We start from the raw sequence: 13529 nt of genomic DNA on the forward strand, positions 1-13529 counted from the left end.
AAGAAAGGTGCCACCCTCATGAAGGCAAGATTGCCAACAAATCTGTATGATATAATGTTGTGCAACATTACAACAACGTTTTACGAATTTGTAACTAAATGACAAATATTCCCATTCTCTTATTAATTCAAAAATGTTGGGGTTATTCATGTCTGCTTGTGTGCCACCAGTGTCTATCAAAGCATTTTTTATTGATTAGTATTGGTATTAAAAAGCTCAATCCATTTCCATTCCATTGTATTGCTCTTCATGTTCCTGTAAAAGCCTAAACAGTGTTGCCTGTGGGTGTTTTTAAATATGAATATGACAGGACTGTCTGCTGCCAAAACAATTCTAATTGGGATGTAACAAAGTTGTAAACATGGTGATTAAACAAACACTCTTTGTGTTGCAGTTTGTTTTCAGCATTCTGGCATTATGGGTAAAATAGCATCCACTGATGTCTAATTTATGAACCCATGTGCTGCTGGCATCTCCCAGGTTTTATGCCTTAGATCTTTGCATAATTTATAGTGCATTGTTTTTCACTCGGCCACTTGATCAATCAGATGATATGGCTCTGTGTGGGGATCGGGAGGAGCCAGTTAAGATGTAATCTGGTGCTTCTGTTACACTGATGAGGCTGCAATTTTCATTACCTGCACTTAGGGGAGGACTATGAAATGAGATTGATGAGGACGTCACACCTCTTGAGAAATTACTGTTTTCTGGAGTTAGCATATGAGGCACTTGGTTGCTGAATGTTCAGCTCAGTTTGAGATTCAAAGGAGTTTAACTAAGTGCTTTCTATAACCTGAAAAAGATAATTTTAACTATAAACAATAACTATAAATCTCAATTTAATTCGCATTTGGAAGAACACTACGAGACTTGCTGTTTGAAAGTATAGAATCATTCCTTTGGAAAAACAATGCAAAGAAAAATGTGTAGCTGCAACAATGATTGCAATAAAGCCTGTGTTTGTAATGTTTAACACTGTGGGTGGATAGATACACAGGTGTTTCTTGTATTTGTGCATCCCATTTATAGAAGCAAGGGTAGGCTAAATAATAGAAAAACCTCACTCAGTCCTATTTTAGTTTTTATGAGAGTGCTGAGGGAAACTTGATTGAAGAAAATCAAGTGAGTTAACTTTTAGCTTTGGTTTGTCTCTCTGACTGAAGCTCTCAGTGTTGCTGCTCTTGTAAAAACACTACACGTTGTTCTGTTGCTGTGTGCGTTGTGTGTTGACAGAGTCTATTCGTCCACTGCACATGATAACACGTTACGGAGTTTAGTCAACCAACCAGCATATCTAGAAACGCTACAGACTCCTGTGTATTTATGTCAGTTGTTGGGCTCATTGCAGTTACTATCACCGTCTTCTAAAGACTCATTTGTTTTCATGTAATTGTCCATGGGGTCATTGTATTACCTACCTATAAAATATAAAGTCTTGATAATGCACACTGATAATTTCCATTTGTTTACAAAAGGTATTTGCTGTAATATTTTATGCAAACAAAATGGCAAGCGTATTTGTAGTTTTCAATATAAAACTTGTTGAAATGGTTTCAGTGTGTGTATCAGTACATTTTAATCTTTTTTGGCACATTTTTACAATACCGTGATAATACTGATAACCGTGATAATTTTGGTCACTATAATCGTGATATGAAATTTTCATACCGTTTCATCCCTAGTTCAAGTTCAAGTTCAAATCTTTATTTGCCAAAATGACACAAGTCGCCTGGAATTCATTTTAGTGATTTGGCTCATTCAGGACAGTACAAGACAATATTGGACAAAAATAACAACACATCATCATACATAATACATATAGCATAAAAACAAAACAATACTAAATAATATGTCCATTATTTTAATCATTAAGACTATTTTATGCCATAAAATTGTGACAAATACCAATCACATTTTTCCAGTCTAAGGCAAGGGTCGGCAAATATCGGGCCAAATCTTTTTTTAAGTCATTAGATGGCAGGCCAGAACATGGTCAATTTATCATTTATAATCCATAATTTGCTGTATGCCTCTTTCGCTCAGTCAGTATTGCACAGCACTCCTGTTTGAAGAGATCATTCTACATGCAATTAAGCATGTGCAGGAGTGTTGGCCTCCTGGCAATTGGTCCACATCAACCAATGGACGCTTATTTTCATTTCCCCACTATCTCCAGGCAGAGGAAATTCCTGCGTTTCTCATTCAGGGGAATCCAATCTCACGTTTTCTGACGGCTTTTTGAGAGGTGTGTCAAGCAAGCCAGAGACTCTTTTGAATTTCTTTCAGAACTTTTCAAAATAAAAGCTCTCACCTAAACACAACATGAAGTAGGCTTACTGTTGCAAAGATGTTCTCGCGCTTTTATTTTGTAGGCACAATCACTTAAGAGGAAGTGATTATGTGAGTAACTTTTGCTGTCATGACTCAGATCTGTTTCAGCACCAGCTGCTATAATGTTATTGTGTTTTTTTTCCCCCGCTATTAAAGTAATCTCATCATGGGCCAGATATGCTTGCTGCCAGCTTTGGCCCGTGGGCTGCCTATTGCCGACCACTGGTCTAAGGGGACGTCTTTAAATGTCTTGTTCGGTCCGACCAACATTCCAAACCACACAGATATTCAGTTTATGATATAAAACACACACAAACAAATTCTCACTTCAGACAAGCTCAAATTAATTAATTTGACTGATTAATTTATTGTATGTCAATTCACTAATTGATTAATCCGTAAATCATTTCATCTATAATTTTACATTTCATGACATTTACTTTATTATTAATTTATCAAATTAGGTTAGTGTGAATTATGCTTGTCATTTTCAGTCTTTAGTAAGAATGGACATTAATTGACTTTTAGCAGAACCATATTGTGTTGATATGATCTTAACATGGTGTTATTTTACAAGTTTCTGATATTTAAAGCGATGATTTGGAGCAAAGTGTGATTAAAAACTAACCATAGACGTTTTTGTTTTAGACATATGAAGAGTTTGGACTCTTGTAATGGTAGCAATGGAACACAGTTATTTTGCTTTGAGCATCAGTTTGATTATTTTATGTAATTTGTCAAACATTTACATATCATGATGTATATATCTTGGTAAATATCCTTGTAATCACTTAGACTGTAGTGAAATATGTACCTGTCAAAATAAGTTGTTTTTGAAGTGGTGCATCAGTCCGATTATGTCAGTAAATCTCGGCTCTTCTGTATCTTGTCCATTTTGTTCTGCTACAGTGGTTTACTGTGCTGCAACATATTTAACAGTGATGTCAGTAAACAGCCTTTTGACAGTGGTGTTAGACTGACCCACTCAAAAAATCCTCCACTGGAAAACAGCTGTAAGGTATCATTACTTCACTGCTCAAGTGGTCACCATCTCAGATCCACATTCTCTCTCTGACAATTCCAGTTATTTTGTATAACTAAATAGATATATTTTGACATATGTTTGGCAAAACATTTCGTGAAGACAAAGCAACACTACACAATTTCATACAGCCTACGAATGAAAGGGATATTTTGCTGTAGATTTAGGTTTTTCGGTTTAACTTTGTTATTTTGTCACGATGATGATAATTATTGTTATTATTATTTAAATATAGATATATACTTTTCTAAACCCATGTCACAATGTGCTTCACACAAGACTTCAAAACAAACAGATCATAAAAAACATTTCCATGTCACCCTGCAAAAGAGCATTCAATAAAAATCTAAATGAGGACAAGCCTCGCAGATAAAAGTAAATTTTAATATTCTGCTCGCTGATTTCCTTAGGCAGGTCATTCCATAGCTTTGGGGCTCTGACTGTAAATGCTCTGTCACCTCTAGCCATGCCTCGGGAACAGATATAAGAAATCTGCCTGAGGATATTAGGCAACGCACTGGCTTGTACGTAACTAAGGGGTTACATACAGTCTCCTCCAAAAGTAAGGCAAATTCCTTTGTTTTTGTTGTTCACTGAAGACATTTGGGTTTAAGATCAAAAGATGAGTATGAGACAAGAGTTCAGAATTTCAGCTTTTATTTCCTGGTATTCACATCTAGATGTGTTAAACAACTAAGGACATATCACTGTTTGTATTAGACCACAGCATTGTTAGGGAAGCAAAAGTAATGGAACAAATAATCTTAAAGTAAATAACATTTAATATTTGGTAGCATAACCCTTGCTTGCAATAACTGCCTCAATCTTTATTGTTTGTTTCTGGGTGTTTCTACCTTCAGTCTCCTCTTAAGGAGTTGAAATGCATGCCAAAGCCATGGCATTACCTCCGCCATGCTTCACAGATGAGCTTGTATGCTTCGGATCATTAGCAGTTCTTTTCTTTCTCTACACTCTGGCCTTTCCATCACTTTGGTAGAGATTAATCTTGGTCTCATCAGTCCATAAGATTGTGTTGCAGAACTTTTGCGGCTCATCTCTTTGCAAATTTCAATCTGGCCTTCTGATTCTTCCTGCTGATGAGTGGTTTGCATCTTGTGGTGTGGCCTCTATATTTCTTAAAAGTCAACAATATCAACAAAATATCTTAAAATCAATTCTAAAACATACATATATTCTAGGGCTGACCCCTAATAGTTGAAGATTTGATGCTTTCTCCAATAAATTAATATACAGCCTATTACAATATACATTTCAACATTTACTGCTGTAAATAAACATGTAAAAATAAAAAAAAATTCAATAAATGTTTTTAAAGTGCGTGAATAAATCCAAAATTGTAACCCTAACCCTGGGTCGTCCGTGCACAGTTGTAGGCATAGCGTGCATGTGTGTAGTGGCAGTGGAGGAACACTTGCTGAAGAGACTGAGCGGAGCGGGACTTTCAGATCATTTATCACTGTTGATGAACCACACAAAGTATATTTTTTCATTTTTAAATAGCTGGCTACTTGTGAGGGCCCTCGAGGAACAGCGACGTGCATACAGTTGTCAGCAGCACGGAACGCAAGCTAGACTCTGCACAAGACTGGTGAGAGAGAGAGAGAGAGAGAGAGAGAGAGAGAGAGAGAGAGAGAGAGAGAGAGAGGTCAACAATAAGCGTCAGTTTAGCTGGAAATTTACAGTGTAAGAATGAATGAATAGAGACTACAGCTCTGCAGCTTCTCAAGATTAAAGCGGAGCCACCATGTGTGAAACAAATTCACTCCTGGATGGGATTTTCAAGTGACATTGAAATTGAAAAGTTGTGACTGAATATTTAAGTAATTATATTTACTTATTTCTACCTGGTAAGAGCAGTGAATTAGTAGCAATATTGTGTTTCCTGCTGTTGGGGACATGTTTGGCCTTAAAGAGTTCATAAAAAGTGGTGATTTCTGTTATGGAGACATCTCTAACAGTCTGTCAACACGAAAGCACACGCACAGGAAGAGGTGGAAAAAGAACTCAATGCCGGATGAGAGGCGATCGAAGGAACACAGACAGAGGGGGAGAGAGAGAGAGAGAGAGAGACGAGCTGTTTTTTTTTTTCTTCCAGGGTGCGCAAAGCCCCTGCACTTAGGGGATAAAGAACTGCATCTATGACTCTCTGTGTAATCCATAACTGTGATTGCTTCATTCACCTCTCCCCACCCTACCTTAAACACTGTCTGCTCTTTCTTGACCACCCCCTGCATCATGCATTGAATCACGTTCCCCCTTCACCAAAGAGATATCATGGCAGAGATACTATATAACATACAGGCAAGCATTTTTATTCGGCAGAACCATTTAACTTGGAGGGAGTTGTGGTTGGATTTAGGTAACATGATATGTATTAAGGTAGAGCAGACTGGAATTGAACAGCTGCCCTTAGAGTTTCATCAGTGGATTATATTGTTGCTGAAAATGCAGATATCTGTTCATGATGCGACTCATGTGCCACTATGAGAGCGCGGCGTTGGAGTATTGGAGCCATTTTTCTTTCACCACTCGGTCAGCAATCTCTTCAGTTTCCCTGTTCATTAAGTCTGAAGGAACATCGTTGTTAGCTTATGTAAATGAGATACAGCGTTCCCATGTCAACCAGAAGAAGATTTGGAGGAAGCTGTGGAAAGAAATAACTTACCTCTTCAGGGTGGCTGCTTGTGCAGATCTGAGTTTTCTCATGTGAAAGGGATCAAAGCAATCTTACTCGGCCCTCTTAAGAAAGATAGATGTACGAATGTGGGAAATCAAATCTGCTTCAAAAGGGAACACCACTGGGAGCCAGAGAGATGAGAAGGCACTGAGAGAGTAGAAAACCAGTGTGAAATCACTCTTGTTGTTGCATTGTAAGAGAAGAGAACACAGCTGTCTCCTGCTGTCCACAGAGTTTTCACGCAAGATGTCTTTTGTTTTGGCGTTGGGTTCAGTGCTGTAAAATTTGTTTGGATGTACGTCTCCACATATGTGAGAGAAAGCAAATAAGTAAGTAAATACTGTGCAATATGTATGGAAGACATACTGAGTGAAAAAGAGAGGGAAATCACTCTTGCAAATTGCTGATAGTATGAGTAAGAGATTATGATTCAGTCAAACATGCTTTGATATGATAGTGATGATGCTTGTGAGTTCCCTCCCGTCCCTTTAGCATATGCTATGAAAGCTGATTTCACAGCTTATCACCTGTTCGGAGAATAAACCTTGTGAGCAAGGTGTGACATCAAATAGCTAAGACAGATAGAAGCTTAAACCCTGTATTCTTTTCACTGACACATTTCCTTCCTCTAGCTCAGAGTGGAGGCTGTGTGCTATGGATATGTGTGTGCTATGCAATGTACAGTCTGTTCTCACTGCTTTGCTTGTGATTTCCACCAGAGCTTGAGCAGCGTATAGTGTATTTACTGTAAGTCCTGTTTGTCAGTTTGGTTCAGGCACCATCATCATGTTTGGAGCTGATACAATGTCTTTGCTCTGAGTGATTCTTTGGTGCTGGCGGCTTATGATTTTGGTGATGCAGGGATGTTTTTTTTTCATCTGTTTGTGCCATTAAATCCCACCTGAAATGTATTTCTTTCTGTGTGTATAAAATGTTCACCTCCTGTAGACTTAGATGAGTTTTTTGAAAAGTGTATAGCTCGCTCTTTCAACTAGAATGGAGGCTGGTGGTTAAAATAAATAACATAGTAAGATTAGTTGTGTGTGTGTATATAACTGCTCAATACTACCAGTGTACAGTGAAGAATTAACTAAGTTAGCACCACAAGTGTAATCAACCTTTACAGAGTATCATATTTAACCTACACTGCTTTCTTTCTGAATAATTGCTGTTCTTAATGTATTTTTGAAAATGGTCTTACTGGTAATCTGGGTTAAATGTAGTGATAGTTTGTAGCAGTATGACATAGTTCTAAACCTTTTTTTTTTTTAAGGGATTGATTTTAGGTAAAGGTAATGTGAATCGTCCCATGAAGGCATATCTAGTGTCATAATCATGTCTATCATTGGTGGGTGGGAGTGTTAGCTGTGAATATAAGTATGCAGGTTTTCTTAAGGCACAGATATTTCTTATAAACTGGGGCTACATGCCAGTCTCTCTTCCATCCTCATTCATGACAGCCTTGCATGAAACTCTTCCACACAGTCCATCATTGAGCAGTTGAGCAAGACCAGCAGCTCTATTTTGAGTGAGCTGGACCAGACAGCAGGATGGTAATCGAGGTGGCATAAGACTTATGATTGTATTACGTGTTTAATGACTTGTTGTAGGCTGGTCATGCTCTCATTGGTGGAACATCAAACATTCATTCTTTGTCTACTAGGGAAGGGAGTGAGTGCTGCCTGCACTGAATCCTCCCTATAAAAGTCAGAGGGCTTTTAGGTTTCACCTAAAATACATTTACCACTAAATTACAATAGAGATTTAAATAAATAAGGACACTTTGTTAGGATTACATTACTTATGATGATGAACTAGCAAGTCGAAACTTTGCTAACAGCCAAACATTAAACAAGTGAGCGTAACTGCATTCTGTGACTTCATGCGCATACCCTCTATAACAGATCTAAAATCAGATTTTACATGGCCAGAAAGACGGGACAGCGGAGCAGATAGGTGTCGTGCCGAAAAGTGATCGTCTGCCGAAAAGTGATTGCCATCCACCAGAACGCGCGCAGTATCTTAAAGCTGTATTGCTCACTCATTTTATGTCTGCTGCTTTTATCTGGATCAAACAGCAAACAGACATATCAAAAAAAAAATCACTTGTCCGTGGGAATAAAAAAGTTATGTCTTTGTGATCTTTAACGTTTCTTCTAACAGAACAATCACAATTGTGGTCAAAAGTGTTTATAGTGTAACCAGGCTGGACATTTACTTGATTATAGGCAATAATAGAAGCTTGTTGTTGCAGATGGATTATGTCTTTGGTAGGCCTGTGTCTAATATCCTTGTTTATATTTGGTAAACAGACTGTAGCCTATAATTAACATGATTTACTGCTGAGTTATTTATACATATATATATATATGACATGATCTCTTTTGCAATTATCCTTATGACTCTGCATTATTTTACTTGCTGTGTACCAACCAATTCAGTCCTTCTTACCTACAACACATAAAATGCAGTAGGCTTATTCTACTTGCCAGAAAGTGATTGCAGCCTCTACTTATTGACTGAAAGTTTATTTCTGCCTTGAAATGACTTGATTATATTCATGAGGGTTATACTTGACAGATTATAAATGACCTAGTACTTTTACGTCTTAAAATACCTTTAAATGGACAAAACAACACATACTTGTCAGAAAGTGATTGTAGCCTCTTATTGACTGAAAGGAAGGATGGTTTCTGCCTCAAAATTAGTTATATTTGACAGATTATAAAACTGAAATTGTCCCCCTTTTTTATTTCATATATAATAACATTATATTTTTTTACTGACCACTAAACCAAAAATGTCCCCGGTTTTTAGTACAAAAATCTGGTCAACTTATCCAAGATCCTCCTCTTCATTCTCTTTCCCTCTGCCATTAGCTAACAATGTGTCCATAAAGGCTGCTGAACCTGGTTGTGTTGCCCGCTCGCCCTGCTCCGTCATGACACCCCTGCTGTTCTATCCCTGCAGCAGCATAATGTTGCTTGAAACTTGGATGACAAACTAGCCAACAAAGCTAGACAGCAACCGACACAAGAGCACTTATAGTAACGTTACTGATGTAAGAGTGTGCCATCTAGTAAGTTTGCAAACATCCATTTGAGATTTAAAGCTAGCGGCTAAACCTCTATCGAACCTCTGTCTGATTTAATTCCATAACTTTGCTAACAGGCGAACATCAAGCAAGCGTAACAACACAAGACATTGCAAGCCAGTTAATAAGTTATTACAGCAAACAGCAAGAAGCCAGTCTGATATTTACTCTCGTCCAGCCTCTTGCTCTGTCACTCTCTTTCCTTCTCTTCCTCGCTTCCTCCTACAACGTCTTCAGTCTCACAGCCTTTGCCATTATATCCATACAGAGAATAAAGAACTAGCTTACAGAAATAATTTACTGTGAACATTATATACTTTTTTGCTTCTTATAGCTTGCTTGCTGAAGAGTCATGTTGGTGCTGTAAAGCATTACGCCACTGTCGAGATAAATGTTGCTTTAAATAATGGCAAGTATGGTAAAATAGCAATTTTACTGCATTTAAGAAAATTTGTCGACAGGAGTAACTGCATACATTCAGATTAAGTCAAACTATCCTTTGGCCTATGTTATTTACTGTTACACACAGTTGAATTGCGGGATTAATGTGTTTTGTCAAAAGTACTGACCTAGTGATAATGCTGTAGGAGTTTCTGTGCATGTGTTGGTCACAGCTGTGCATGCATGAGGGTTGGGGGGCTCTCTGAGACATGAATGAAAAATCCTCTCTCCTGTATTTTTTTTTATGTCCAGGTGGGCAGGCAATAAGGCTTGACAGAAGATGCGACGGGGGTGGTGGCTCGTCAGATGGCTGGGGACAGGAATGGCAATCCTCTCTTTGCTAACCCACAGCTGGGGCCAGAACACAGAAGGTATGACTGGAAGTACAACTCATGTTAAAATCTAAAAAAATATATTTTTTAGCTATTTACTTGCAAAACATGGTTCGCTGTATAAATCTGTTATTTCTAATGTAATGTTTACGGATAGTAGGGCTGGGCGATATGGCCAAAAAAGTTACAACAATAAAAGATCAGTCTATCTATATTTATCACGATAAATGTCGAATCATTAAAGTTTAATGGCTGATTTTTGCTCCTGAGTGAAAGTTGAAGAAACAGTTAGTTGTGGTTTTAAACTATTCTTAATGGTCAGAACATAACAAACACTTGCCAAACAGTGGATCACCTCAGAAATCTGAGTTAGAACATTCAAAACAATTACAATAATAAAATCTTTTTTTCAACAAAAATGTAGCATTATAAGTAAAATTAAGTACGTTTTTTTTTTCTCAACAAAATAAACATATTAAAATATAAGTTAAGTGCTAAATTGTTCATGATTGAAGTTTATTAAAATGAATATTTATTGAACATTTGAGGGAAATTATATCACAGTAATTATTGTTTTTTATCGCCAAGACCCAATGGATAGTAAGGCTGATTGGTTTCCATCACAGCCCAAATAGTATGTGCCTTCTTTAATAGAAATTATATATTTTGCTTACATCAGTACGTCGTTGTAAAACCTTCATAAGAGTTAAGAAGAAAAGTTTGATTTCATTGAAGAGGAGGGACCGTAGAGACTTGCTCTCAGGTGAGCTCTCAACATTGTGCATAATCTTTCCATGCAAATAGCTTTGCTTTCACACTTCTCTTTCTATCCTCCCTTTCAAATGTACATGTTTTTCAAAAGACAACATTATTTAAAGAGCGGGTGTAAATCCAGCTTTCTTCCTACACAGTTCACTGATTGTGCTAAGAGGATTCTCCTTGTACTCTCATGTTTTAGTTCCCACATTACATTGGGAATCTCAGCATTGATAGTCTTGAGTCACTGACTTTGTAACAGATGCCTGTTAAAAGTGATTTGCAACTGTAAAAGATTGGCAGGTCTTTAAAGATGATGCTGAGAGGAGTCTGCACATGCACAGAGACGTCCCTAACCCCTCCAACGTCACCCCCCATGGGGCAGTATTGCACATGATTCAGGTCAATTTTAAGATCCCAACCCCGTTTCCTTTGTTCTTTTCATTCCTTTCCGGCTTCCCTTGACAAGCTCACTAATGTAAAAGCATTTTTAGATAAGGGTTTAAGCTCTTCTTTTATTTGAATTAAGGTTTGCTTCATAAGTTTGTGTGATATTTTAGTAGAGAAATGACTTGCTTTATGGCAAACTAAATGAGCCTTTGAAGGTGAACGAGTACTTTGTGGTTTGCTTTTTGGATGAAGTCTCACTCTGAGGCTCTGACCGCATTAATAGATAAATGTTGTGTGGAGTGAGGAAACCATTGACCCAAAACACAACAGCTGTTGTACTCAAGAACAGCCCTGTGCAATATGGGTTTGTGGGTAACTTATTTTACAATTTGTAATGGTGTTAGCACACAAAGGTACTATTTCCAAGAGTCTCTTTATCAATGCTTCAAATTGTGTTCTCGACAGACAGGACAAGTGGTTGTTATTTATTTAGGATCACTGATCTTGAGCTAAAATGAATCAAGAAACTTGTTTGCTTGAGCTAATGTTGCTTACATGTCAGTGTTTTCCCGCTCGCTTTTCCTAAGATTCAGACTTCACAGTGTAGGGCAGCAAGTTTGGTGGCACGCCATGTGAAAGGATTATAATATAGACACAAAATTACAATGTTTCTTTATAATTTGTAATCTCTAGTTACGTTTTTAATATTAGATCAGTTCAGTGAAAACACATTACTAAACATTTGTGACTAATTATGGCAGACCTTAAATACATTTCTGTTATGCAAGTAAAGGATTTTTTTTGCATCCTAAGTATTTTAATCCAACCCTGTCTCCTAGAAATTATTATAGTATTCTAATATGTCTTGCCAATTGCGTGTTACAGGGAAATTTAATTGCTGCCTGGATGATGTTCCCTGGCAAAGTTTTTTCTAGTGTAGGAACCAATACATTTATGTATCGCACACTAGTCCTATAGGAAGGAGAGTAGTGTTCAAAGTGCAGGATTGTGACACTGGAGACCAGAGAGTTTCTCATCCTGAGTCCTGTGTGTGGATAGGTTTAGGCAAGAAATGCACTTGTTAAACAGTAAACATGTCCTGTCTCGTGATTCAAGTCAGTGTTGACTTTTTCAGTATTAACCCAACACCATGATCTTTCCCTAACCTTTACCAAGTGCTGTGGGTGCTTAAATATGACCATAAAAAACAGAAATAATAACAAAGGGGGTGCAGGAATTAGTAATTAGCAATGCAAGTGAGCTTTTATCAGAGTCTGCCAGCAAATGACCCACAGTGTCATAGTTGTAATGAGGGAGCAGAGGGTGAAAGAGTATATCAGAGTTGTTGTGGTTTGAAGGCTGAGGGCGAATGTGGATGCTGTTGCTTCCCTTTGCCGTTCAGTGTCACCCAGGGATGAACTTGGTTTGAGCAGGGATTTTCACCTCCCTCAACTCCCCATCCCTCATCTTCTCTCTCATAAATCTCCCTCCTCTGCCCACCTCAAGGCGTCCTTGGATTTTGGCTCTGTCAACTTGTTTGTTGTCTGTCTATCTAATGAAAATGGCAACCAGAAATGTTTTAGATGGGCTGTGGAGTGATGCATGCAGCAATTTCCAGTGGACTTCCCAGTGCCTTTCAAGCCGAGTCAAGTCTTGATTTAATTATAAGGGAGACTGTATATAATGTGAATGTGGACACAATGTGAGAATATAGGGCTCAGCTTGACAAACATTAGGATTTATTTAACTCATCAATTAGTTCATTTAATTGAAAAACATGTCAAAGTATTCAGTGTTATTGTCTCTCCTTGCATGAATGTATTCAAGCAGTGATCTCTTCAAATATATTGTTAATTAAAAGTGCATTTATGAATACAATAGTTAGTGTTTCTTTCGAAGAATGACAGACTAATAGCTCTTTCACCATGAACATTGAAAAACAACAATCAAGCTAAAAGTCTCTGTCTGTCAAAACAATAAAGACCAACTAGTATCAACTAATAGGAGGAAGCAATAAGAAATTTAAAGGACTGTTCTCTTTCTGTTTCTCTCCTCCACTACTCCGCCTATGTTCCCTCAGTAGTCTGTCCCTTAATTCCTTTCTTTAAAGTTGCAATCCTCAAACACCACTGTGTTACCTCTAGGGCTGCAGCTAATGATGATTTTAGTATTCGAAGCTTCGATAGATTATTTCAACGATTCATCAATGCGTCATTTAAGAAGTACTTTTGCTTGGCGGCGGCGGCGGCGCCTCCCCCGTAACGGGATCAGCTGTGCACATTTATAGGTGATAGATATTTATTATTTCCTTTCGGAAATTCGTAGTGTGTCATACAGCAAACATCGGACCAACAACTAGACAGCCGCTTTACCAACACAAACATCACCCGAGTGCTATACAAATTATACTAAACTCACAGCCAAAAGGGAGAACAACAAACGCAC

At 37.8% G+C, this 13529-nt stretch overlaps 1 protein-coding gene across 6 annotated transcripts in view; it reads left to right on the forward strand.

Annotated features, from left to right (window-relative positions):
* The window catches only part of pcdh15a (protocadherin-related 15a), a 222534-nt gene that overhangs the window by 53661 nt on the left and 155344 nt on the right, over positions 1 to 13529 (forward strand). For all 6 annotated transcript variants that reach the window (XM_038737732.1, XM_038737727.1, XM_038737729.1 and 3 more), the window contains one exon: positions 9859 to 9977. In XM_038737732.1, coding sequence (XP_038593660.1) covers positions 9887 to 9977 — 91 coding nt within the window. In that variant the 5' untranslated portion in view covers positions 9859 to 9886. The remainder of the gene's footprint in view (positions 1 to 9858; positions 9978 to 13529) is intronic.

This window comes from Micropterus salmoides, unplaced genomic scaffold (assembly GCF_014851395.1).
Source record: "Micropterus salmoides isolate LMB-PRFRI ecotype aquatic unplaced genomic scaffold, ASM1485139v1 Ms_hic_scaffold_22, whole genome shotgun sequence".
NCBI classification, from domain to species: Eukaryota; Metazoa; Chordata; class Actinopteri; order Centrarchiformes; family Centrarchidae; genus Micropterus; species Micropterus salmoides.